This window comes from Leptonotus elevatus, chromosome 1 (genome assembly GCF_054856555.1).
Source record: "Leptonotus elevatus isolate MCC_2025b chromosome 1, RoL_Lele_1.0, whole genome shotgun sequence".
Lineage (NCBI taxonomy): Eukaryota > Metazoa > Chordata > Actinopteri > Syngnathiformes > Syngnathidae > Leptonotus > Leptonotus elevatus.
Window position 1 is genome coordinate 37,134,414 of NC_141239.1, and position 24,742 is coordinate 37,159,155.

Consider the following 24,742-nt stretch of genomic DNA (forward strand, 5'->3'; position numbering starts at 1 on the left):
TATGGGATGTTCAATACCACTTTTTTATCAGACTACAAGAAAAAAAAGCACAGATGTAAATTGAAGTCACCATGTCTATTCTGTGCTGCTGCTCGGTGCATCGCTGACTTTGTGATAGTTTAGTCTTCTCCAAAGATTGCTGGTACTCTCTTTGTTTTTTGTTCATCAGTGTTTGGTAGAGCTGAAGAGTGCTGGTCTTCTCCTGCATTAATTACAAGAAAACAGAACAAAGAACATATGGATGTAGGCAGCAAAAATGTATCTTCATAACCTTAATTCTTTGTTGGCGATATTCTCAAGCTTGTTGAAGCGAATTTTGATGAATTATAAAATCGTAGCAAAATGAAACACATTTTGATTCATTATACCAATAGAGAACTACTTATCTAATTCCTATTTTGTAAGTTATTTTGATTGTTGTGTAATAGTATTTTTTTTAAATGAGGAATTGAAGGCATTTGTTAGGTGTAAGCATTTAAGGTATAACAAAATAAAATATTTCAATCTGCGTAGTGAATCAATGTAATATACAAGTTTCACTTTTTAAATTGAATTACTGAAATAAATTATTCAGTAAGTTCTTTATAACTCTAGTATTATTATTATTTTTTTTTTAATCTGTTAATATTTTCTTCTTCCTGGTTGGCGGGGGGAGGGGACATGTAGACAGACAACTTTTACACATTACTCACAGGCACACATTTTTAAAGGTGAAGTCAACCCAACAATTTTCTTCAAAATAATATTACAGTGTTTCCCACACCATGTTAATACTTGGGCGGGCCACCCAAGTAAATTGGCCACCACCCAAGTAGTTTTCAAGAAAATTTAATAAAATATTTTTTTAAACTCATTTACTGCCATTGACGGCTATAAACTTTAAAAATTCATTTTAACTATTTCTATTAGTTTAACATGTTTTTTCCACTTTTATTAACAAGAGTATGAAAACCTAGAATGGTTTTTTTTATTGCACATTTAGAACAGATATGACATTTGTGATTAATCGCTAGTTAACTAGTGAAGTCATGCAATTAAGTACGATAAAAAAACTTTAATTGCCTGACGCCCCCGAATTTTTTATCTTTTCTTATTTTATTTTATTTTTTTCATTCACTGACATTGACGGCTATAAACGTCAAAAATTAATTTAAACTATTTCTTTAAGTTTAACATTTCCCCCCCACTTTTGTTAACAAGAGTATGAAAACCTAGAATTTTTTTTTGTGTACATTTAGAACAGATGTGATTAATCGTGAGTTAACTAGTGAAGTCATGCAATTAATTACAATTAAAAGTTTTAATCGCCTAATTTTTTTATAATCTTTTTTTTTTTTAATGAATTTATGGCAGTGAATAAGTTTAAAAAAAACGTGTCGTGACCTGATATACCGCATATAACATTAGTTTGCCGTCACTCACTTGTGGATCATGAGGTTAGAGGAGACCCAAGTAGCAGGATTGAGAACAGCAATTGAATCATTTATTTCAAAGGGAAAGATGATTTGGAAGTCAAGTCTTTTGATGTACAAGCATGGTCAAGGAAAAAAAAAGTAGTTAAACTTGTATCTTAAAGGACCGCTGTACTGTGAAGGCATTGGAAGACGGGTTTGTTTTGTACCTGCAGCAGGTTATCTAGCTCGGTATTCTTCAATGCAGCCTGACTGAAAGCGGACGTTTTCTCCTGTAACTGTTTTTCCAGCGCAGCAACTCGAGCGCTCTTCCTCTTTAGCTGAGTTGAAACAAAGAGCAATCAACAAACGACAAATCTTTGACAGGCTCTTAAGTCAAACTGTGAAACCACTTGGACGGTTACAAAGTGTGCGAAGTGTTAAATTTACTACTTGACCAACATAAGTAGAAATAAAAAGAGAGGAAAGTGGAGTTACTTCTTTCTCTGCAGTCGTGGCTTGGTTGGATTTGTCCATCAGCTCCGTCTGGAGGTTCTGGTAGTGAGTAGATCTTTGGGCCAAGGAGGTCTGCAGAGACGAAATCTCCTCCTGGGCTCGGCTCACGCGGTCCTGAAGTCTCTCGACCAGGCTGCATTGTTGAGTCCGCTCGGCCTCCTTCATCCGAAGAACTTGTAATAGATGCTGGTAACCTTCGCCTGAAATGAAATGAATGGAAGGAAGGACAGACATTTATTATGTGAATGCCACATTGACGGTTTATTTCTTAATACCGTTATGTTTTTTTTTAAACTGTGTAGTGCATGTGCTTTTCTAATGGACCATGAGTCTGCTTAATAAAAGCTGCTTGACTGATTAGGGTAGGTACTTTTGAGTAAAGGTGTATGTTTGTAACAAACTCAGTCTACAAAGCTTGGCTTTATGTTTCTGCCTGTATTATCATGTCTTGATTTCTTCAAATGTGGTACGGTATATTACGCCCACACTTATATTACATTAATAATAATAATAATAAATTGTGTACATAAAATATATTTTAAATTAATTATTGAGAAATTACTGTATAAAGACAAGGAACTATTTTTTGTTGAGAACACCTGTATACTGTATAAATGTTTCTATTTATTTTACATGTGACAATAAGAAATGATTTCAACGAATTCATCAATTTATTTTTATCTTTACATTTAATTAGTAATCATTATAAATATGTAACTAATCATAAATAAAAATATTAAAATATATTATTATGTTATGTATGTACAATATACAGTAAAATCGAATACAAATTCAATTGAGATGCAGTTAAAATGCAAAATTAAATTTTACATTAAATTAAAAAAATCTTAAAATACATTTGAATTAAATTAAAAAGTAAATTTTACACTGAATTAAAAATTAGGCTAAAGTGAATTAAAAATATTTAAATTAATTCAACAATTTTTAATGAAATAAATGGTTTTGTATTTTTTTACTAAATAAAAAAATATTTTTTTACTAAGCAATTTTAGGGGTAAAAAAAAAAAAGGACTCTTGCTTAAGTAACTGCTTAGAGGACCGGATTAAAGAACAGAATACGCCGTATGCGTCCCCCAGAACGTACATGGCCCACCCCTGCTCAAAATTGCGCTTATGGGAGTAAAAATTGGTTGCCTGGCAACCAGTCCAGAGTGTACTCCACCTCCCGACAAAAGTGTAGCTCACCTGCAATTCCATTGAGGATAAGCAGTATAGAATATGGATGGGTGGAAGTGCAGAATAAAGATGCATGACGACGTATTACTCTTTAGAACATTGTTTTTAACAGTCTTTTCATGAACCTTATATAAAAATGCCGATGAAAGGAGAATGTTTCACAGGCACACTGTACCGGGTTTCAGCTTCAGCATTTGTGCAGCTGTTGAATAGTCCACTGGGGGCAGGGTGCAGGGCCTGACACACAATGGTCCAACAGCATCCTAATATACAGTAAACACATTATGCCATGTGCATCGTCTGAGGCAAACAAATTAGCATTGCTTTGTGCACCATAATCAACAAATTAGTTATGAAATAAGGAAACTCGTGTGAGACGTAAATGAAGTATCTCCCCACCTCTCGGAGATGCAGCAGAGATAATATGGCCTCCAGGCTGGCGGCTTCTGCTTGGCTCTGCTGAGCTGCTCTGTGGCTCTGGGCCAGGCACACCTCCTGGTTTTTGGTCAGAGTGCGCAGGTCTTCCAGTTCCTTGCGCAGAGAAACCAGCTCCCTGCATTCAGCACTGCGCTCCGTCAGCTGACTCCGGAGGTCTGAGCTCCGCCGCTTGGCATCCTCCAACTGGGCCTGGAGGTCTGAAAACTCAGCGGCAGAAGTCTTTGCCTGCCTCACGTCCTCCTTTAGCTGGCTGTGAGGCCCATGATGAAGTCATGATAATGACTTGGCAAAATTCATGCCAGGAACAAAGCTAGCGGCGTTCTAATGCAAACCTGATTGTATGACTCTGATCCGCTTTTTCCCTCTCCAACGCCGAACACTTACGTTCCAAGTCGTCTTTTTCTCGATCACATTCAACCAGGTTCTCTTTTAATTTGATTTCATTCTCCATCACCTAGAATGAAGACACAATGATTCTTTTGATTGCTTTAGGGCCATGGATGGCCAAATTGTTTCTACTGTGGGCAACAAACAGAAAAATGCAAGGAAGAGTCCATGTCACCTTGAGTTTATGAAACATGCTAAAACCATTTCACTAAAGTGCAAGCAAAAATAATTCCAAGCAGTGGAAACATTTAAATAAAACAGTTTAAATCTGAACTTGGTGTTATCATTCACAAAGTAAAAAGTTAGAAGGTATTACTTTTTCTTAATTTGAAAAAACTTAAACTGACAATTTTTTTTCTAATTACAGCGTGGTATCTTAAATAAAAAGTGACTTTATCTATTTTTATTTTAAACATTAAAAAAATGTCTGTTATCTATCTTTCAACAGTTGAACTTTAAGGATAGGAGGCGGGCCAATACAAAACTGTAGAGCAAGTTGTCACTGCACTTAATTTTGGACAATACTGCTCTAAACTATTCTTCTTCTTTTCATTTTTTTACATGCAGAATAGAGAAACTGCCAATTTCAAACATTCTAAAGCTAAATATTGTATTTAATTGAGAAATTAAACAACAAATTTGCCTCAAAAGTCACAAGAAAACTTATGTCCAACTATCACTCGAAAATCTCATGACACTAAGGATTAACGCATCAATTGTGTTGCAATCATAGAATGTTAAAATTATACTTTAGAAAAGACTTGCTGTACAGTGACTAGAGGTTTTAAAAAGGCAGCAGTTTCACCCCGGAACACATTATTTCCATGGACAACCTCAGAGGTTCCACTGTGTCTGACAAAAAAAAAAAATATTACCTTTTGAAATTTAATGCCAACGGTGGCCTTGTACTCTTTGAAAGCTTCTTTGAGTTTCTCTGCATTTTCGAGTGCTTGGTTTCTTTGTTGCTCCGCTCTGTTAAAAATTGGACAAAACATGCAGCATGCAATAGTCTTCATTGTGGGTTTTTTTTTACACAGCACACAAATGCATTCAACCAAATCAAATGACAAAACTGAAATATCAACATTGTTGATAAAGGCCCTGTTACCTTTTGGCCAGAGCGGCCTTGCTGGCCAGCTCTTCTCTGAGACTGTTTAGTTTCTCCGTCAGAGTCGTTATCATGATGTCACTGTGTGCCGCTTCCTCCTGGCAACGCTCTGCCCTCAGCTCTGCCGCCCTAAACACACAATAATAAATATAACTCAAAGTTTTAAACACTTTATGAAACATGACGTTAAAAAAGAAAGCAATACAAAAAAATACTCATGAGCCCTCAAATATGAGATCATATTTAGATGCAACTGTTGACACTTGACAAATATGTAATAATACCAGATTTAATCGTTTTTCTAATACACTCCACGCTCTAATCTATCTCAGATTGCAACACACGCTTTGAAAATAATGGGTGGGGGGGTATGGATTGCCTTTCCTTTTCCCCATCTACTCCTAACTAATATGTAATTACCTTTACAATGACTAATAATGTATGGCATCGGTAAAGCTGGTATTTATTGTAGAGTTTGACGCTGCTCAGGCTGCTGTATTCACCCCCTTCCCTTCCCCCCCTCCGGACATATTATTACAACAGATTTCCCAGATCACATCATTTGCACATCGGAAAAAAGGGCTGATGGGGTGAAGCCATGGCTTGAACCCCGCCCCCTGAATTCATTTAGATGCTTCAATCATCAAAGCATAATTTATTACTGTATTCAGTGTGGTACAATGACAGTCCCACGGAAAATCTGGTACTTCAAGACTCACTTGAAAACTAACTCTTTACCGCCAAAAACGTTTAATAACGTTTATTGAAATCCAAATGAATGCCGCCAAAAACGTTAATTAACGTTTACTGTGTTTTTTTTCTCAATGGACAGTGCAAAGTGTTGTGCAGAGCTGCCTGGTCAATGTGCTTGTGAAATCAAAAAACAGCCACTAACTATGGCCAACAGATGGCAGCATTGTATCTCTTTTCAATGTTCTGCCGGTGTATGCAATTGCAGTGAAACAGATTGATATGAGGAACGTTTTCAAGGATGACGTGAATGATCAAAGTCTTTGTCACATTAAATCTAATTCACAGAGCGTCACTGAACAAAAAATATTAGTGTCAAAGTCACTGTTGTGCAGAAAATATATATTTTCACAAAAAGCTTCTTTTCTTATTATCTTTTCAATTTTCGCTCAATGTCACTCAAATTACCTATTTTCAAATGGTGATTACTAAAGAACTGAATAAAGTAGAAACATACTTTTTTAAATTCAAAAAATGGAACGCGATCTTTCATTTGGTACGCCAGCATGTTTAGGTAGTAAAAGTACACAATATTCTGTTTGCTTTGAAAGATGAGTTAAAATGTTTGAAATCAGCTGGCACTGTCTGGGTTGTTTTTTGGATAACATGTGGCAGTAAAACAGCTAATAAGGATTGGGGGAAAACATGGTGTGTGGTCTTATTCTGATACAAAAATACATACAATAATATACCGCAGGGTGTAAATTGGATCCTTGGAAGGATTTAAATCAGTATAATAAATATGATTAAATAACACCCTTAAATGATTGACAGGGGATATAATATAACAATCTAATATACAAGTACACTATTCTGTATTAACGTAATTAATTTATAATGGAAAAAATCCACCTATTCATTTTCTATACCGCTACCTGTGACCCTAATAAGGGCAAATGCTATAGAAAATAGATGGATAGACCACAATAAAGCTTTCGATCCAATAAAGGACTCTCTCGTGATAAAAGTCTTGCACTTAATAAACACCTGGTAGTCTATGCAGTTGAGTAAATAAACAGCACCAAGCCACTAAACTACTAAATTTAGAGTCCAAAAGCTATTCTTTGTGGGAGAGCAAACCATAGAACCAATAATACAGCAGCATAATCAATATATTTATGAATTATGCCACCTGGCTTTGCATAATGACATTTATTACATATAGTTAATCCTTCAAAATCCCTTTATGAGATTAACGGTACATTAAAAACACACAAAAAATATACAACATACTACAGTATGTGTCAATTGGGGCAATATAATGTACATATGTCATGACTTACTTGAGTTCTTTAGCTTTGGTGTCCACCTCAGTTTCAAGATGCAAAATCTGATTATTCCTGACTGATACATTGTTAACAGACCACCCAGTGGAGCATCGCAGGTGGCCCTGAAAAAGAAAATGTCCATTATTACAACAAAAGTTGTGCGACAACTGTAACAATATATATCCTAGATCGGAAATACTGTAAAACATGTATTAATCGACATAACAGTAAATTATTTATATTGTGTTTTTTCTGAGGGGTGGGGGTTTGTGGACAATCTGTGTTTTGTACAATCATACACATATAGATGTATATATTTCAATATCAAAAGACGCTGCTTGCACCAGATTTAGCAGAATTATTTCCATCTGTAGTCATCTATGGTTTGATTACCCTTGTCACTACTGAACGAATGCTGCATATTTTTGCCTTTGCATACCAATATCCACGGAATACATGAGATTCAAACAGCTTATTTATTTCGCTTCTATCAGAAACTGTATGGAGAGAGAAAAAAGATACTAGATGCATGAATTAAATAATGTCTTTGTATGCATCGGGCCGGCTGTTTTACCTGAGAGCTGGAGGATAGGAGTTCATACGGTGTAGCTTCCAGGTTAGTGCTGAGCTGAACATCCTGCATGGCAAGGCGGGCATTTTCTTGCCGTGTATAACCCATTTTTCGCTTCACAGAAATAGACTCCATCTCATGGACGACGACATGAGCTAAGCCAGACTGGATAAGCATAGACACATGCGTGAATTAAAGAAGTGTTTCTGTGTTCGTTTTGATAGTGGATTATTTGTTGCACCAGTTAGTTACTATTTCTTGTCAATGTAGATTAGTAGTAGTAGTAGTAGTAGTAGTAGTAGTAGTAAGAAATTAGCGGAGGGTCAAAGTGTACCCGGCAAAATGATCTAGTTTCACTTAACAGGGCCAAAAATTATTATGGCGTTATTAATGGCAGCGATGTAATGTGACAGGTTGAATCATTAAATGATCTTCCACTAGATGGCAGAAGATGTTAGAATTGACCTGTTTATCCATCTGTTTCCATTCAACAGAAGAATACCTGTACATAAATTTGCAAGTACATTGAGATGAGGTCGTCATTATTTGGTAGAGCTCCGTGAGATTGTTTTTACTGCAAATTATGTGACTTCGCTCAATAAAAGTTGATAAACACTGGAACAAAGGATAAAGGCAGAGCCAAGTGTGGATCAGTAATGATTTGAGGAGGAAAACACGCACGCACACACACACAATCTTAAATGGAAATAAAACTACATGATCAAGTCCATCAGTTTACAAAATAGAAGTCTCGAACAATACCATTTAGGTACGACTTTCGTGCAACTTAAATTGTCTATGTCGTGGACTCACCCAGTTGATGTCCCTCACGTCTCAGCAGACTCATCAAAAGTGTCTAGTCGGTTAAACCACCGTCATCGCATTCTGGGCAAGATATGGCTACATGCAACTAGTTAGGTGATCAACAACTTTTACAGTGGTAAACTGTCGGCTTCTCCATAGTGGTACTTGTTGAACACTTACAAGAATATACGATGCATAACTGTCAACGAGTTGGTAACATGTTAGCAAGCTAAAAGTAAACAACGATGGTTGCTAATCAACAGGTGGCTAGCTGAGAGATGTAACGTCGCTGCGGTCTGTTAAAGCTTAAATCAACCAAACCAGCTTAGCCATGTTAATAAATTGAGTATTATATTGGTGTTAATTGTTCTGCTGTTTAAAAAAAAACACACCCTTTAATTCGAATGTGTATTCTCATTCCGTATGAATTGCTGTCTTAGCATTAGCCACCAAAAACTTGAACAAGTTGTCTCCGCCCATGTTTTTAAAATTCTTTCGTGATTGGATGAAGACAAACGATAATGCACAATGATTGGTAGAGGCGTCTGCTAACCAACACATGCGAACAGTGGCGAAAGAATGAAATAGCCAATTGTAATCGTGGAAACAGGGAGGACATCCTTTCCAAAAATAACAAACTTGAAAACAGATTTAAACGCCGCTTTTGGTTTTCAGACATAACACTAACTAAAACTTTGGCTCATGTTTCAAAAGAAAGAAATAATCAATGTCCCAAAAATCTATGCCGTTTGGGACATAATTCAGGATTAGCATCTCATAGAAACAGAAAATATTCATGAAAAACACTACCGTTAACATGACATTTTTTTAATTTTATTTTTTTACTTTTCTTTCTTTAAACCAGCGCACATAAGTAACTACTAACTTTTTTAATCAAGTATGGTTTACTGCTCACTTTAGGTTCTAAACACTGATCTGAATATATGACTGGATGGATAGCCGATAGGCCAAGAATTTTGAAGCTGCAAGGCCGCCATATTGCTCCTCCCAAGAAACGTTTCTCGATCCTATACATTTACAGTATCGAAATTGGAGAACATTTGGGACAGTACTTAGTAGAAACAGCATGATTTATTATGTTTTAATTTGTTAAACATAAACAAGAGGACTTCAGACATTTTACAACTTGCATTAAATACATGTATAAATTACATGTTTAATGATGTTTACAGGAAGAAACTTGTATATTTTTTACCCAAGAATTATAACTGTAATTAAACAAAAGATGCCACTGCCAAATCTAATATTGGGGTCTAAGGAACTGAGTGATAAAAGAAAAAGCAGCACATACCGTCCACTTTTATTATACTTGTTAAAAAAGTGACCACCCGCCGCAATCCTCCTGCCCCGCCCCCCGGGCCTCATACTAACTGCCTACGAAATGTATGTCTGCTCTGTACGTATACCGTATAGTTTATACAGTAGTCTGCTTGCGAGATGGGAGGAGCAAGATGGCCGCCCTGATTTCAACGGCTTGCATGGGCGATCGGCTATCCGCTATCCAGTCATATATTCAGATCAGTGGTTCTAAAAGTAAACTGAAAACCTGAGCCAAAATAATCAATCACTGAAAATCTTTTTAATGGTGGCAAACAACAGAAACAGAAACAATACAAGATACAAGACAATCAAGTGTTGCAGCACTTTATTGATTATCAAACAAAGGGGCAAAAAATAGGTCCTTTAAGATTTAAATCACACCACTGAACGTGTATTTAGTTGTCAAAAAAGCTTGGGGTGTACATATCTTTTAGAATGGCCTAAATACTTACAAAGAGTTTGCTGAACAACGCATTTAGTTGTTCCTTGTTTTGTATACACGTATAGAGGGACATTATAACTCTGCAAACACTGTACAAAAATAAATGTTATCCAAGTGGACACAAAGATTCACGGTGCAACATCAGTGGCAACACAAAACTTCCCCATATTCTGTCCCCGATAGGCAAATTTGCCAGGCTACATTCCGTGGGGAAAAAATGTAGTTATATACTCAGCTGGTTTGAAATTGACAAGCATATTAACTGCTCTTAAAAATAAACATCTTTGAAAGCCTACAGGTGCAGTGCATTGAACAGTTTTCTGCATAACTGAGGGCTTGTTGTAAACATTCCAAGCAACAAGAAAAATAATAGCTAAAGAGCAAAGAGATACAAATACGCCAAAGCCTCATGTATATATATCAATGAATTGTAAGATATGTTTGAATGTATTATATTCACAGTGAACTGCACTGAACCAGTAGGCTTTGCAGAAAGCTTCATAACACTCCAGTCTAAACAAAAAAAAAAAAAAGTACATATTACGTTAGCCTAAAAGCATAACTGCCCAAGTCATTTTTAAGATACAAAAAAAAGAAATACCAATATTCTCGCAAAAAAATAATAATCCTAATCTCTGTGTACATTCAGTCATCCAGGTCACGGAAATTCTGAATCGTCACAACTGGACTGTTCTTTGTTAAATTTGTTGTGATTTTTCCTTCTTTTATGAAATGACTTCTGACAATTATGCAATAAGGCTAACAATAATTAATGCTCTGATTACAAGACGGTCGTACAGTCAAAACAGCTCTATCGAGGACCAAGACTGCCAAAATTAACAACCAAAATAGATGTGTTATCAAGTACAATATTTATTTCAATATTTATTCGTTTCAATGTATTTATTTCGACATTGATTATTTCAATATTCATCCATCCATCGACCGTAATTTTTGCTAAATGAAAAATGGTGAAATTAAATATCAAAATATGTATTGAACAAATGAATATTGAAATAAACATTGACCTAAATACTAAAATAAACACATTGTTTTATTTATTCTTTGCACTCTTGGTCCTCTCCATACACCTCTTCCATTCTAGGAGGCAGTGACGCCCTCCCACTGCACCAGGTACTGCACCTTGCCATCCAAGGTGACCCTTCGAGCCAAGACTTTGTACTTCTCCCCGCAAGCCAGCCTTCCCGCCGCTCCGAAATAGGTGCTGATTGAGCTCTTGAGGTGGGACAGCTGGCTGTTGGGGTCCATGCCGTGAACTATGTCTGCAGAGTGCAGTCCTGGGAGTGGGGTCGCAACATCTACGCCAGAAGCGTTTGGGTCTGCTGGGCTGTGGGGGAGGATCTCAGGGTTGGGGGGCTGCAAGGCCCGCCGTGGCCTCCCGCGTTTCCTTTTTAAGGGTGGAGGGCAAAGAGGCATGGTGGAAGCGGTTGACCGGGTCTTGCTGGAGGTGCACAGGCTGTGTGGGTTTTTGCATAAGATAGCAGAAGGTTAGTTTGGTTAATCTTTGAAACGGTTGTTGCTTCCCCAGCCTTTAATGAGCCAAGGTACACATTTCACAATAGGAAAATCGGTGCGTTGAGTTTTCTGATTTCTTTATTACTTACCTTCTTTATTAATTTCTTTTTTTATACTTCTTTTCACATTACCATGGAAATATTGTTATTTACTAAGCGTTGGACCAACTAGTTGCTGACTTTACAACGCCGTAATGACGAATAGAGTTTGAAGTTGATTAACTCATTCACGGCCATAATTTCATATAAAAAAAAAAGATTATTAAAAATTCGGCGGTTAACATTTTTAATCTTAATTAATCGCATGACTTCATGAGTTAACTCACGACAAATTTTATATCTGTCCTAAATGTACAAAAAAAATAATCTAGGTTTTCATACTCGTTTACAAAAGCGAAAAAAATGTTCAACTAATAGAAATAGTTCAAATGAATTTTTTACTTTTATAGTTGTCAATGGCAGTGAATTAATAATTATTATTTTTTTTTTTTAAAGATTATTAAAAAGTTGGGGCTTCAGGTGGTTACATTTTTTAATTGTAATTAATCGCATGACTTCACTAGTTAACTCACGATTAATCGCAAATTTTATATCTGTTCTAAATGTACAATAAAAGTTTTTTAAAATTGTTTTTTTTAAACTTTTGTTAACAAAAGTAAGGTGAAATTTTTTTAAACTAATAGAAATAGTTAAAATGAATTTTTGACGTTTATAGCCGTCATTGGCAGTGAATGAGTTAATCACCAATCGGAGCAGCCGTGGCCAAAGAAACCCAAGATCATCCCCGGACACACGGCTGCGGTGTTCTTGAGCAAGACACCGATGCCCCAAAGTTCCCCCGGGGAACTTGAGCAGCCCCTTGTACCAATAACTGCATTTGTTCGCTGTGATTGGTCAAATGCAGAGGTCCACTTTCATGTACATACAGTATATGTGTGTACATGACCACAACAACAAAAAAGATCATTTCATTTCACCGTGTTTTGGCATTAAAGTTGGTATCTTTATCTGGCATTAAAGGTGCCAGTATGTAAATTCATCAAACGCCCTCCTATAACAGCGAAAAGAAACAATATACTGTAAGCGTCCTGCTTAGATGAAACCAGGACGAGCGGTGGTTGATCAACATCGGAAATTATAGAACTCTAGAGAAAAAAAATCTATAGTAACATTATCAGATGTACTGCGTAGCGACCCTTCTGTTGCGTTACGTGACTTGGAGTTACATTTCTTCGATTTCCAACTGTCTGCGAGGCCATGAAGGTGCCCTAATGTGACTGGATGAGTGCGCCAGTGGGTGGGGAAACTGGTGTTAGGGTTAAAACACAAAGTTGCTCATCCATGAGGCTAAGGGTTGCATCGCTGGCCTACCTGGATGGCCTGGAGAGGATAGTTGAGGTAGTTTCTGTGGTGCTCAGGGCTCCAATAGACTCCGCATCCGAGGTTTGCAATGAAAGTACAGACCGCTCAGTCCTGGATCGTCAAGCAAAAGAGGCGAGAAACACAAAACAGAGACAGAAATGCAAAGCGTGGACAAATATGTCACTCGAGTATTCATCATCGAACTCATTGTGCAACGAGTTCCCACAATGCTTTTTAAAGCCTGTGATTGTAATTTGCAGCATATTCCCTTACTTGACAGAAGAAAAGCGATCCAGTGAGTGGGATTCTAGTGGCGTAGGCTTTCTTAGTTCCTGTCAAATGACAAAACAAAACTGTCATTTCCTTGCACAGTTTTCCTCCTAGAGGCACAGACACTTGTACAATAAAGAAACACTCACCTGTGTAAAACTATGTGCACACCCAGGTCTCACCCACTAAAACATATAAACGTACACACCTGGGACAGGAGTTCACTGGGAGATCTACGTTTCGCCTGCCGCTCCAGTGAATGTGCCGCTTGGTTCATCTTTTTGGACTTCTTCTGTGCCCTGTTAGTTAAGGTAATGCAAGTAATAACAGTTCAGTTCATCATTCAGTAAATCCCTGACAGATTGACGCAGTAAGATGCTCAAGGTTCAATGTTGGCTTAATTAAGGATTGCTTCTTGAAGGCTCTTGTGGCCATTGAATGGGAGTTCAGAGACTGGGGGTTGGTCAGTGTGAATGGTGCTACATAAACTGCATAAATAAATGTTTGCCTGACAGATTACGTGGTTTGTTTTCTTCTTTCAGTTTGTTTAAGTAATTGAAGAGCCAGGACGATTGTGTCGATCTCCAAGTGTTAAATGATCCCAGGCTTCGTATATTCGCAGATCAGAAGAAGCGTATCCATGCTTTTATCTCCAGTAGATTTGGCTATTGTAATGGTCTTCCTTCAGAAGAGCGACATACAGCCGCAGCTCCTTTGGAACCCTGAAGCTCGGAACAAAGACATCAGAGCATATTACTCCAGATCTAAAGGCGTTAACGCTAGTTCCCAGTCAGCTGTAAAAAAAATAACATTTTAAGTTCTACTATAAAGTCAAGGAATGGTTTAGATCCTTATATTAAAACAAAGCTAACTGTATAATAGACCCACTAAAAGTACAGAAAATCGGTACTGTTGAGTACCTATATCGATTCCTAGGTACCACAAATCAAAACCAATTTTTTAAAATATGAAATGTAGCCATCTCTCGACTGTGGTCAATTAGTGGAGCCCAGAGTTGCCAACCAAAGTTACATCATCCCCAAGCGTGAATGCTTTTAAGATCACGCTAAAAACTCTACCAGCTACGTATGATTTAGCTCTTTTAAAGTAGTTTCAAAAACAATTAAAAAAAATCTATTTCTTGCACTATACATTATTTTAGTCAATTTAATCAACTATCTTTTATTTCTGTACTTTGTTTTAAATGTCTTCGGGTATTTTGTTTTACAATGTATTAATTTATTTGGTTATAAAAAGCTTGTAAAGATGAAATCATCTCTTCTTTTTTTTTATCATGTACATGAAATTTGACCTCTGCATTTGACCCACCACAGCCAACAGCCAACAGCCGAACACACACTGTTAGTGGCACCCACTGGAGCATGGGACTGCTTAAGCGCCCAGAGAGCAGTTCAGGACATTGTTTAACCCCATCATCACTAGTTCAGAAGGTCTGACATTTTAACATCAGATCTACCAAAAAACACATACACACACGTTTAGCATCGTACCTCACGCCTTGTGGCACTTTGTTTGAGTTGACAGTGATCCCATGTGAGGAGCGCTCCATCAGTCTACTGGCTGGACGCTCTCCACTGGGGGGAGTGGGAGGGAATCGAACCCTCAGTCCAAACAAGTGCTTCTTCTTCTTTACCTCTTTTCCCGACATGAACCTGGGCAGAGACAAAAACGCAATAGTTTACTTTAAGGCCTTTTTCAGTACTGGAAATGTAGGCTATACATATAAAAAAGATGACACATGGCAAGAACCTACTTGGTTGTGTTGCCGTTTAATGCCTCAAGAACACACGCAAATCGCGTTGGTCTTGGAGTTCTGGCAAGCTGTTGACATTACAACAAAGACAATCAAGATTTAAAAAGGCGTGGAATGCACAACGTGCATTTTAAAGGACAATCTACGGAGTTTTGAAGGATTGTGGACGCCATTTATGATTTTTTTAAGAATATGATAGGGATAAAAGAATGAAAGATTGTTGTTTTTTTTATGAAGCTGACCTGTGATTTTTTAAACTTATTTTTAAGCAAGTAAGCAAACAATGCAAACTGCATAACGACAAAAACAGGAGCATCCCCTTGACTAAATATAAGAAGTGTGTACATTCTCAAAGAAAAACAATAATAATAAATAAATACATGAAATATGATCAAATAAAATAGGGGTCAGTTTATGTAATACAATAAATATTTGTGGGTCCATTGCATCTCAAAATGTCATTTAATGACCTCATATGTAGTGTGCTCAATGTTTTTTTCTCTTCTCGATTCGCGTCAGGTTCCAATATGATTTCCAGTTCTTCCAGTATTTTTCTCCTTTTATGTAGGTATGTCTCACGGAAAAAATGTCAAATGTTCCATACTGTAGATTTTCCTAACTATTTCCTTCCATTCTATAATCGTTGGTGGGTCCTTATTTAGCCACTTCCTAGTTAGTGCTTTTCTGCCACCCGCTATTAGTATTCGTAGTAAATATTTGTCCTGTTTTTTCATCTCAATTGGCACATTAACCAGGTAGATAACACTAACATTAAGATCAAGTTTAAAGTGGATTATTGAACTAATTGCTATTACAACATCTGACCAGTAGGAGGAAACAGCGGGAAATTCCCCCAAAAATAGGGAAATGACCAGTAAACATGTTGCCACACAATCTCCAACACTGACCCAGCTCAGGTTTATGCCCCTGTATTGCTTTGTTTTTTGGCGTTAGGAAATACCTTAAAATATTTTTCCAGGTAAATTCCCTCCATAGATTTGAGCTGAAGGTGGAGGATTGTATCCTACAAATGTTTAGCCAGTCATCTTCAGTTAACTTTATACTGGCGTCCTTCTCCCATCTCAATTTAAACATTCCAAGGGTATTGTACTATAGGTTCACTGAAAAATTTATACCATACCATTTTGTTCACTTTAAGTTTTGATATAGCCTTATTTATTTATTCTTCTTTCATCTCCTTCATTGTTGTTTTGTTCTGTTCGGTTCCAATGCTGACCTGGGATTTTATATTACTTACTTATGGCGGAGAAGCATGTTCTGGTTCTTCGTTTGTTTGCTTTTCTGGTTATGTTTGCATTTTTGCACTTTTGAAAAGACAAACTCTAAATCATTGTTGGGATTTATGTTAACTGCCATTACTTCCTTTAAATTAGTTTCACACAGAAAAAAAGTTTAACATGCATTTTAATCAGATTGTATATTTTAAATATCAAAATATTCTAAATAGAAAATCATCATCAATAAAAATGTTCACAGGCACATACACTGATCAAGAATATTTTAGGATTATTTACATTAGATCAGGTTTTATAATTACCTCCCCAAGCTGAAGCAGCTCCCAGTTGTTGTTGATGTAGGCCATTAGGTCAATCTCAGAATCAAAGTACTTTTTCTTGTGGATCATTGTCAGGTTGTACAGGCTCAGGTGTGTCACATCCTCCCTGCAACATTTTTTTATTTATGTAGCTTTCAATCATGTGTTTCATATAGAAAAAAACCAGCTTGTGGAATTATTTACTAAATGAGGTATAACATTTAATATATGATAAGAAGAGTAAACCACATATTCATGCTTATTACAAAAAAAATATATATAGAATGGCACTCCAGATGTCAGAGCCAAAAATTATTGCTTGACTTTGAAGCTTTTCTTTACATCCAGTAGATGACAATAAAGCAGATTTTAAGGTTGCAAACTGAGGTAGAAAAAAGGCAATAGAGAAACGTTCCAAAATGTTCAATAGCAACTTTAGGATTTGTTTGTATGACCATGAAGCAACAGCTTACCATCTGAGAGGCAGTCGGTTCAGATACTCAGGTCCACCGTTGCAGACGGAGCAAATGAAAAGATAAAATCTGAAAGCAAAGGAAAACCAAATATGGTGTTAGGCAGGGCTTTTGCGCTCAAAACACCCATTAGTGCTCAACATTTCTGCTTATATGCTTGTTATCATGGTACAAATCTAACAGCATACTGTAGCCTCGTCCTACATCCCACAGAATGTCTTGCAGTTTCCTGCCCCCCCCCCCTTCTATCGGAACAGTAACGATCAAGCGTCTATGGCAAAACATACTGATATTGATTTATCGCCCAGCCCTAGTTAGACAAGTACAACTTGAGAGACCATACTGTGAGTAATTTGTACCATGTTTTTCACAAGACCGCTATACAGTGATGGCCCGTCTAATACCTGGAATTATGTTGCAGACCCACATGGAGTGAGCGCACACAAAAAAAAAAAATAATAATTTTGTCACTTCAAATTGCCCCTCCCACAATCTCTCAAGACATAAAAATGAAAACTAACTTTAAAACTAATATAAATTCAACTTAAACAGACTTTTTGTAAACAAATCAAAGTTTTTGCAAGCATAAAAAGCGGTATAGAAAATGCACAACGGAATAGAAACATTTGTTTTATAGTTTATTTAAACCCACTTCTTAAAAGACATTTCAAATGTATTTTAAGACAATATAAACAACTGCAATATAGCAGGTGAGTGAGTGTATATGCTTTTTTAAGGATTATAGGCTCCCTTGAGTTACCTTTAACAACAAGGTTGTTTGTTAGCTCGCAGGATTACCCAAAAACATTAAAGAATATATTTATGAGATGGATAAAAGTGTGTATCTACAACTGTTTGACAAGTTAACCACACAACTACATGGGGATTGATGTGACCTCTTAACTTTATTTTCTGCAGGGACAGTCTATTAGAAACCTGTTAAGAAAATAGCGTCGTATCACCTGTCTCCGTAGAGCATTGGCATTGGTAAGCAATGTAGGCAGGCTTCATGGAACCACTGCTCACAACTATTGCACTGCAGCATCTTCAGGTACCAGCTACATATACAAAAGAAGCCAAAAAGAAAAGTGGATTGGTTGGGCGTCCTGATATGACAAATGACATTTGTCATCTTGTTCGATCACTCACTTTCCTGGCCCTCCACAGTAACAGTAGCACTGTTGCATGTTGGTCCGGTGGTCTTCATCCCACACCAGCTCCTCTGGGGCATATGGGAAGGACAGCTCCATGGGTTGTGTGTCCTCCTGCTCAAAAAATTTAAATTATATATTATTATATCGATATTATCCTCCCCCTCCCCTATTTTCAACAGTAAGTATCCCATAAAATTCTTTATTTATACGTTTTTGTCTTTTTTTTGTCAAATTAAACAGCTCTTTCTTCCATTCAACATAATCCATTACATTTTCAAACAAAATACTGTATAGAATATTTGGTAAATGAAAAAACGCATACCATGGTAAGTAAAAAAAAAAATAATTACAACATTTTTCTTCTTTTAATTCTTTTTCCTGGTGCGGACCAAACAAGCGGACTGAGACCCACTTTTTTAGGTGGTCTCGGTTCGCTTCCAAACGCACTCGGTGCAGTTCACTTCGCAGTCTGAATACAAACCACAGCTGATCCGCTCGAACTGCAGGACATATGCGCCTTTTTGGGTTTAACAAGCCACCGTAGGCAAGCATTGCAGGAGAGAAATATTGCCCGGTAGTAAATATTGTGCTGAATAAATTTGTTCATAATCATCCATATTCTTTTTAGCCATGCTGCTGTCAGCAAGTTGTGGTGGGGGCAGGGCACGCGGAGCGCAACGGCTCCTCCGGTTACAGCGCGCAATCGACGATGCTGTTCCAAAATTAGAAGCAGCGTCGCGGAACCTCTTGTTGAATGAGCTGCCCTTGACGCTGGCAAATATATTGCATCGAATAACGCCACAAATATGCAGAGCAGTAATGCAGCACGTCGGAATTTCATGTTTTACTCTATTTCCGGGTTTGGTTATACATTCAGCCGTCGACGTTTTGTTTAAGATTAGAGTCTCTTCTTTCATCAGGAAAAAGAAGTATAATTCTATCTGTTTCCATTTTGCAGCAATTAGCATTAGAATATAGCTAAGTTTCATCATTATTCACAAATCTGTTTAAAACACTGTGGAAAAGAGCTAGTTGCAACATGGTCCTGGTTTATCTCATAGTCTGCTGCCACCTGCGGGCTATTTTTATAATAATTACAATTGCTTTAAACGACCTCTTCAGTTCAGAGGCTGCATCAAAGCCTTTTGTATCCTCTAGCATAAAAAAAAAAAACATTAAAAAACTTGTAAATACGTTTTTGGACCATGGCAATATTTAAAATAGAACATTTTTATACATTTTTGGGAGCAAATTAGTTAAGGTAACAGGCAGTATTACTGGCTATTGGCGAAAAACAAAACAAAACTTTTTTAACAACCTCGACTGGGCAGAAATTCCCCTATCGTTGGGTGGGCGTGGAACGTACGACCCGCAAAAATTATTTAAGTGAATGCAACTCAAAATATTACATATTAAACAAGCAAGTATGTATTAATTTTATCATATTTATGAAATTTGTGGCTCAGTATCAGTGAACTCTGGGTCTCTATATTGCAGAATTTCAACAATTGCAGTTTGGTGTGGAATGTATCCCCCATAATAAACGTAAAAACTAGTTGCACCTTTGGGAAAGAAGAGAGCTGACATTCAGAACAAAGCCATTTGTCGTCCGAGTCAATGACAGCAGCATCAATGATGGGCGAGTGGCACAGCTGATGATAGCCTGAGTGATGACAAGCATATTAAAGTTATTAAGGGGGGGGTGGGGGGGGGTGTACACCGACCAGTTCATTTCAATGCAAGGCATACCTTGCCCACACTTGTCACAAATGACAATCTCATTGGGCTCCTTGGAAGTTTCGTCCTGACATATGGAGCACACAATATCATCATACTCCTCATCGTCCTCATCTTCATCTCCTAAAATGGACAAAAAGACCACAGATATTAGAAGACAAAAAACCTTTGCAAAGAACCCTACATGACATGTTAAGTGTAACAAAAGAGCGATAGGTGAATATAGACTAACAAAGAGAGACAAGGCCAGAGATGTTTTGTCTGTAGCTACAGAAGGCTACTAAAATCTTACAAACACGTGTTAGTTTGATGAATGAACCATGACAATGATTGTTATAGCCCCAGATTGCGCAGGTAACCCCAATACTATGAATCAGAAACGTTTCAACTGCAACCCTGCAGAAACAAGCTAATCAGGTTGCGGTGCTAATGCAAGACATGCAGAGAACAGTTAACCACAAGTCTTTGCAACCAACAGGCTGTGGATGACATCTTAACTAAATCAAATGTTAATCTCAATGCAGATATTTTTACCCATTATAGGTAAAAAGGTCATGTTGCACGTTTCAAAGTACGGAAATTGTTTGTTCCTGCTTACCTGTCTGAATATCTTTCCAGAGAACCCAAGATTTGGATCGATCCTCAAACACCACAAAGCATCGCTGCTTGTCCCGATCGATCTGCAAGAGTCAAGAAAAATCATTCAGTCAATTCTGTCTTCCTTTTCCTTTTGTTTAGGCGAGAATTTGACCAAAACATTCTAGGTGAAACAAAACTTTAGATTTCAATCCGCCATCATACGCGATGTCATGTGAGACTCATTACAGTGCGCTTGCACTTTGCTTTGACGATCGAATATCGCCCAGCCAAAGCAAAAACCTCAAATATTGCTTAAGAGCTGTTGCTATCTACTGACATTTGCAGAAATACCAGAACCGCAAACATGTAGTATTTGATTTTAGACCGCCAACTATCGCTGTACTTTTCTAGTATCGATATACCGTGCAAACTAAGTAAGTGCTGCAGTATTCATGTGTTGGATTAGATGTGTACTTTTAACGACGGGGTTTAGTATGTGATGTTACAATATGTTGCCGGTTAGTCTGTGTCTTTTTCCAAAGTAAGACATTTGGAAACAATGATGAACATTTCCATCCAATTCTCATGTTATGTACTGAACCAGGAACTAAATCATTATTTATGTTTTTTGCATTTTCTGTACTATCAATTTTGCATAATTTCCTGTTTTTGACTTAAGGAATGGAAATTAAACCTTTTTTTTTCCATTTGATTCATCGACAATTAAAATAATTGTTAGTTGCAGCCCAACTAGCAAGTCACTGTCCTTCCTTGAGTACTAACCTTTGCGATTGTCCCCAAGTAGATCAAGCCATCTGACCACCGGGCCAAGACGTCCTGTCCCTCGGTGAACCTGTCCTGTTCTCCATAGGCCACCCTCTCTTGGCTCGCGGGGGACAAAGGAACAGCCTGCTGCCGTGAGGAGTGGGATCTCTGCTGGACGGACAAATGACTCAGAACGCCCGAGTCTCTGGGGGATGGATGGAAGGGACATGTGGGATGGCAGAAACATTAGCAAGAGGAGGGAGCATCTGTAAAGTTTGAAGGATTTGGAAGCAGTTTCATTTTATAAAACACAAAAGATAAAGAATATTTACAAATTACTATTTAATACAATAGTATACACTATTCTAGTGTCTATTGTGTGTCCAGTTGTAGAACTATATTCCCGAGGTTGAGCCAGACCACTCCCATTCCGTCGTCTTTGCACCGGCTCCCTGCTCGTTTAACCCTAGAGCACAAACGCCGGGTGATTTTCACCCGAGCAAACGTATTTACATGATTTTTATTATGTTAAATTTTTCTGAGTGTCATTGGTCCCTGGGTAGCTTCACCATTATTTTTGACATCTTTGAAGGTGTGGGCGTTTCCCTACCTCCAAGGACCACTTTTTCCCCATAGGCATGCTTTCGGGTGATTTTCACCGAGCAATAGTGAAATTGGGTAAAGTCCAATGTCCACAGGCTCGGACAGGAAGACACAACACAGGTGCCGTCAACCTGTGTGTCCACGCCATTATCTTGCGTGTACTGACTGGATTGAAGGAATAGGTAAGCAAGAGTGGTCCTTGAATGTGTATGATATTCCTCATTTAGATATACTTAATTTATAAGGAGTAATTTCAAAGGAAATTCTTACGGGGAAAACAATATTTTAGTCAATTGGTCGTTTTTACTTGCTAAAAATATCTAAAATAATATATAAAATATAGTATTTTTTTCTTCCTCTCTCCTGCAGCTGTTTGCGTGTCAAGGAGTCTGTGCGTTCACTAGGGAGGCCTCAATTGAATGGGTGGAGCAAAAACCAAGTTTCCAGCATAATTATTTTTGGGGGAATTTTTATGTTCTTAAATTACTAATTTTTCAGTAATTTTGGAGTAATCTGTTTATCATGCTCCAGTGAGCTTCAAATTTAATATATTTTTCCTTGGGGTCAATTTGACCCAAGCAATTAAAACCTCCATTATTATAATTATATATTATAATTCAAATTCATTGCCCACGTTTGTGTCTAACACTTACTTTGTTGATTATCTAAATAGACAACTAACTATTCCCAATGTGCCGCAGCTGCAACCACCCTAAGCAGATGAAATGACTGTAGAAATAATCACTATTAGGGGTGTGAATTGCCTAGTACCTGGCGATTCAATTCGTATCACAATTTATAGGTCACGGTTCGATACCGATTAATCCCGATACGAATCTATAAATTGATTATTGTGATTTTTTTAAACTCAAATTTAGAAAATACTAATCAGTAAACTTGTTCATGTACACTGTAAGATTTGTATGAAAATGTATTTATTTATCTGAAAATTCAGGCTTATAACTGAGCCACTGCATTTACAAACAGGTTGCAGTCTGTTTCATGTTTGAACAGCACTGAAATAAAATATTAAGGATTAATGTTCCATTAATATAACATTCTTCCATGCTTAATGTATGAATTCTAACCCTAAGTAAGACGTTTTGTTGAATATTCCCATAAAAAAAAATTGATGTTTAAAAATCGATGTGGCCGCATATCGAATCAATTCGAGAATTGCACGCTGTAATGTCGCGATACATTGCCGAATCGATTTTATCGAACACCCCTAATCACTATGGTGATATTTCATATTCCCGTCAATATTTCCATGCATTGAAAAAAACAGCCATGAAGTAACACTACTATACAAAGCTACTGTAGAATGAAGTCAATTTCCCCAAACGTTTGAGCAGTGCATTTCTCACAAAATTTAACTTTTTCTTCCCGTTTGTGCAGTTACGAGCTTAAATTTTTTAAAACATCAAGTGACATCACCACCATTTACCAGAGGTTGATATTTTTATTTTTAAGAAAAACTTTTTGTGTCCATTGCTTAAGTGTTAAGACAATGAATATGAAGTTTAATCTCACATTTTGGGAGTTTAAATGGGGAGGTCTTAAAAGCAGCTTTTTGTCAAATTGCCTCTTTGAAAGGTGACGAATTCATACTTGTACTTTTCCCCCGAGTTCATTTTTGTTATGTAACATACGTTTCTTGGTAGCTAATTAAGCAACGACCGTGCGTACTTTTCTTGAGAACATGGCGTTTTAAAAGATGTGTTTCTTGTTTCGGTATCCTTTAGGGTCTGTCCCTTTGTCTGAATGGCTGTGCCCAACCACATGTTAAATATGATAACTAGCCATCTGAGGTGACATTGGGGAAGCAAAATTCTTATTCTTTCGAGGTTGGAACCGCAGCAGAGTCAAAAGTGTTTGCATAATTAATCCACAGAGCAAAGTCTTTAGCCAGGCCACAACCAGACCAGTCGGACCCACACCCCCACATCACAGGAAAACATGACAACAATACCTCATTCGGGCACCTCCGCTTCTACAGCTCACGAGAGTAAACAAAGTCAATATTCGCGTGGGGCTCTCGTGCTTCCGCTTGGTTCGCCTGGACTTTTTACAGCAGACGACAGCGGCCCAAACGTGTCGACTTGGCGCGATCTCTCAGAAAATAACAAACGGTTCATTTACCCCGAGCATGTTCGCCATTTTGGTTTCCCGCTGACGGGCGGCGAGTGCATTGTGGGAAGAGAAGCGCTTCAACGGCCGCTTTGCTTCCTCATCTGATTCGGCAAGTACAGTACGAATTCCTCCTTGGGGCCGTAAAACCAACTACTGGACGTACCGCCACGTTTTGCGCCAAAATCAAATAAATATATACAAGTTACAACCGTTAAGTTAATTAAATAAAAGTATTCAATGTGTCATTTAGTTCAGCGGTATTTACTTATTTCAATGTTTTTTTAATCGTAATATTTTTTTTAAATCATTTCGATATTTATTTCCATTTTGATTTACTTCTGCATATCAATATTATTATTTTTTCTCACAATTGAATTATTTGAATATTTTATTATTATTATTTAATTATTTGCACTCACACTTGTTCCCCTGTGCATCAGGAACTCATTTAATCTGTGTCAAACTCAGCAGGTGGACCTGGACAGTGAAGCACTTCCTTCCGACAAGGGGCGTACGAACTTGGGTCCGACAGGGCCCCATCACACCTCCATGGACGAAAAAAATGGAAATACCAGACGTGCATCAACCA

The 24,742-nt window shown here is 37.4% G+C and overlaps 2 protein-coding genes across 4 annotated transcripts in view; both read right to left on the minus strand.

Annotated features, from left to right (window-relative positions):
* ccdc18 (coiled-coil domain containing 18) overlaps positions 1-8,894 on the minus strand; it is a 30,779-nt gene extending 21,885 nt beyond the window's left edge. For both annotated transcript variants that reach the window (XR_015097238.1, XM_086096479.1), the window contains exons 1-11: positions 8,440-8,894; positions 7,630-7,791; positions 7,071-7,177; positions 5,038-5,166; positions 4,805-4,901; positions 3,875-3,996; positions 3,504-3,792; positions 3,280-3,367; positions 1,890-2,107; positions 1,622-1,732; positions 71-202 (exon numbers count right to left, since the gene is read on the minus strand). Coding sequence is in view for 1 of the 2 variants with exons in the window: in XM_086096479.1 (XP_085952605.1) it covers positions 71-202; positions 1,622-1,732; positions 1,890-2,107; positions 3,280-3,367; positions 3,504-3,792; positions 3,875-3,996; positions 4,805-4,901; positions 5,038-5,166; positions 7,071-7,177; positions 7,630-7,761 (1,425 nt within the window). In the remaining variant the exon portion in view is untranslated. The remainder of the gene's footprint in view (positions 1-70; positions 203-1,621; positions 1,733-1,889; positions 2,108-3,279; positions 3,368-3,503; positions 3,793-3,874; positions 3,997-4,804; positions 4,902-5,037; positions 5,167-7,070; positions 7,178-7,629; positions 7,792-8,439) is intronic.
* A 1,187-nt stretch (positions 8,895-10,081) lies between these two features.
* On the minus strand, positions 10,082-24,254 carry mtf2 (metal response element binding transcription factor 2). Of its 2 annotated transcripts, XR_015097239.1 has the most exons (16): positions 23,993-24,254; positions 21,436-21,622; positions 20,672-20,753; positions 20,086-20,196; positions 19,899-19,999; positions 18,332-18,447; positions 18,145-18,240; positions 17,183-17,251; positions 16,713-16,836; positions 15,155-15,222; positions 14,892-15,053; positions 13,589-13,679; positions 13,384-13,442; positions 13,120-13,221; positions 10,711-11,690; positions 10,082-10,505 (listed from the first exon to the last, which is right to left on the minus strand). XR_015097239.1 is itself a non-coding variant. In XM_086096517.1 (15 exons), the coding sequence occupies exons 1-15, from the start codon at positions 23,995-23,997 to the stop codon at positions 11,315-11,317; spliced, it is 1,749 nt and encodes a 582-aa protein (XP_085952643.1). In that variant the 5' UTR covers positions 23,998-24,254; the 3' UTR covers positions 10,082-11,314. The 2 variants fall into 2 exon arrangements, 1 of the variants encoding a protein (XP_085952643.1); XM_086096517.1 differs by having other exon boundaries at positions 10,082-11,690.
* Between the last annotated feature and the right edge of the window lie 488 nt (positions 24,255-24,742).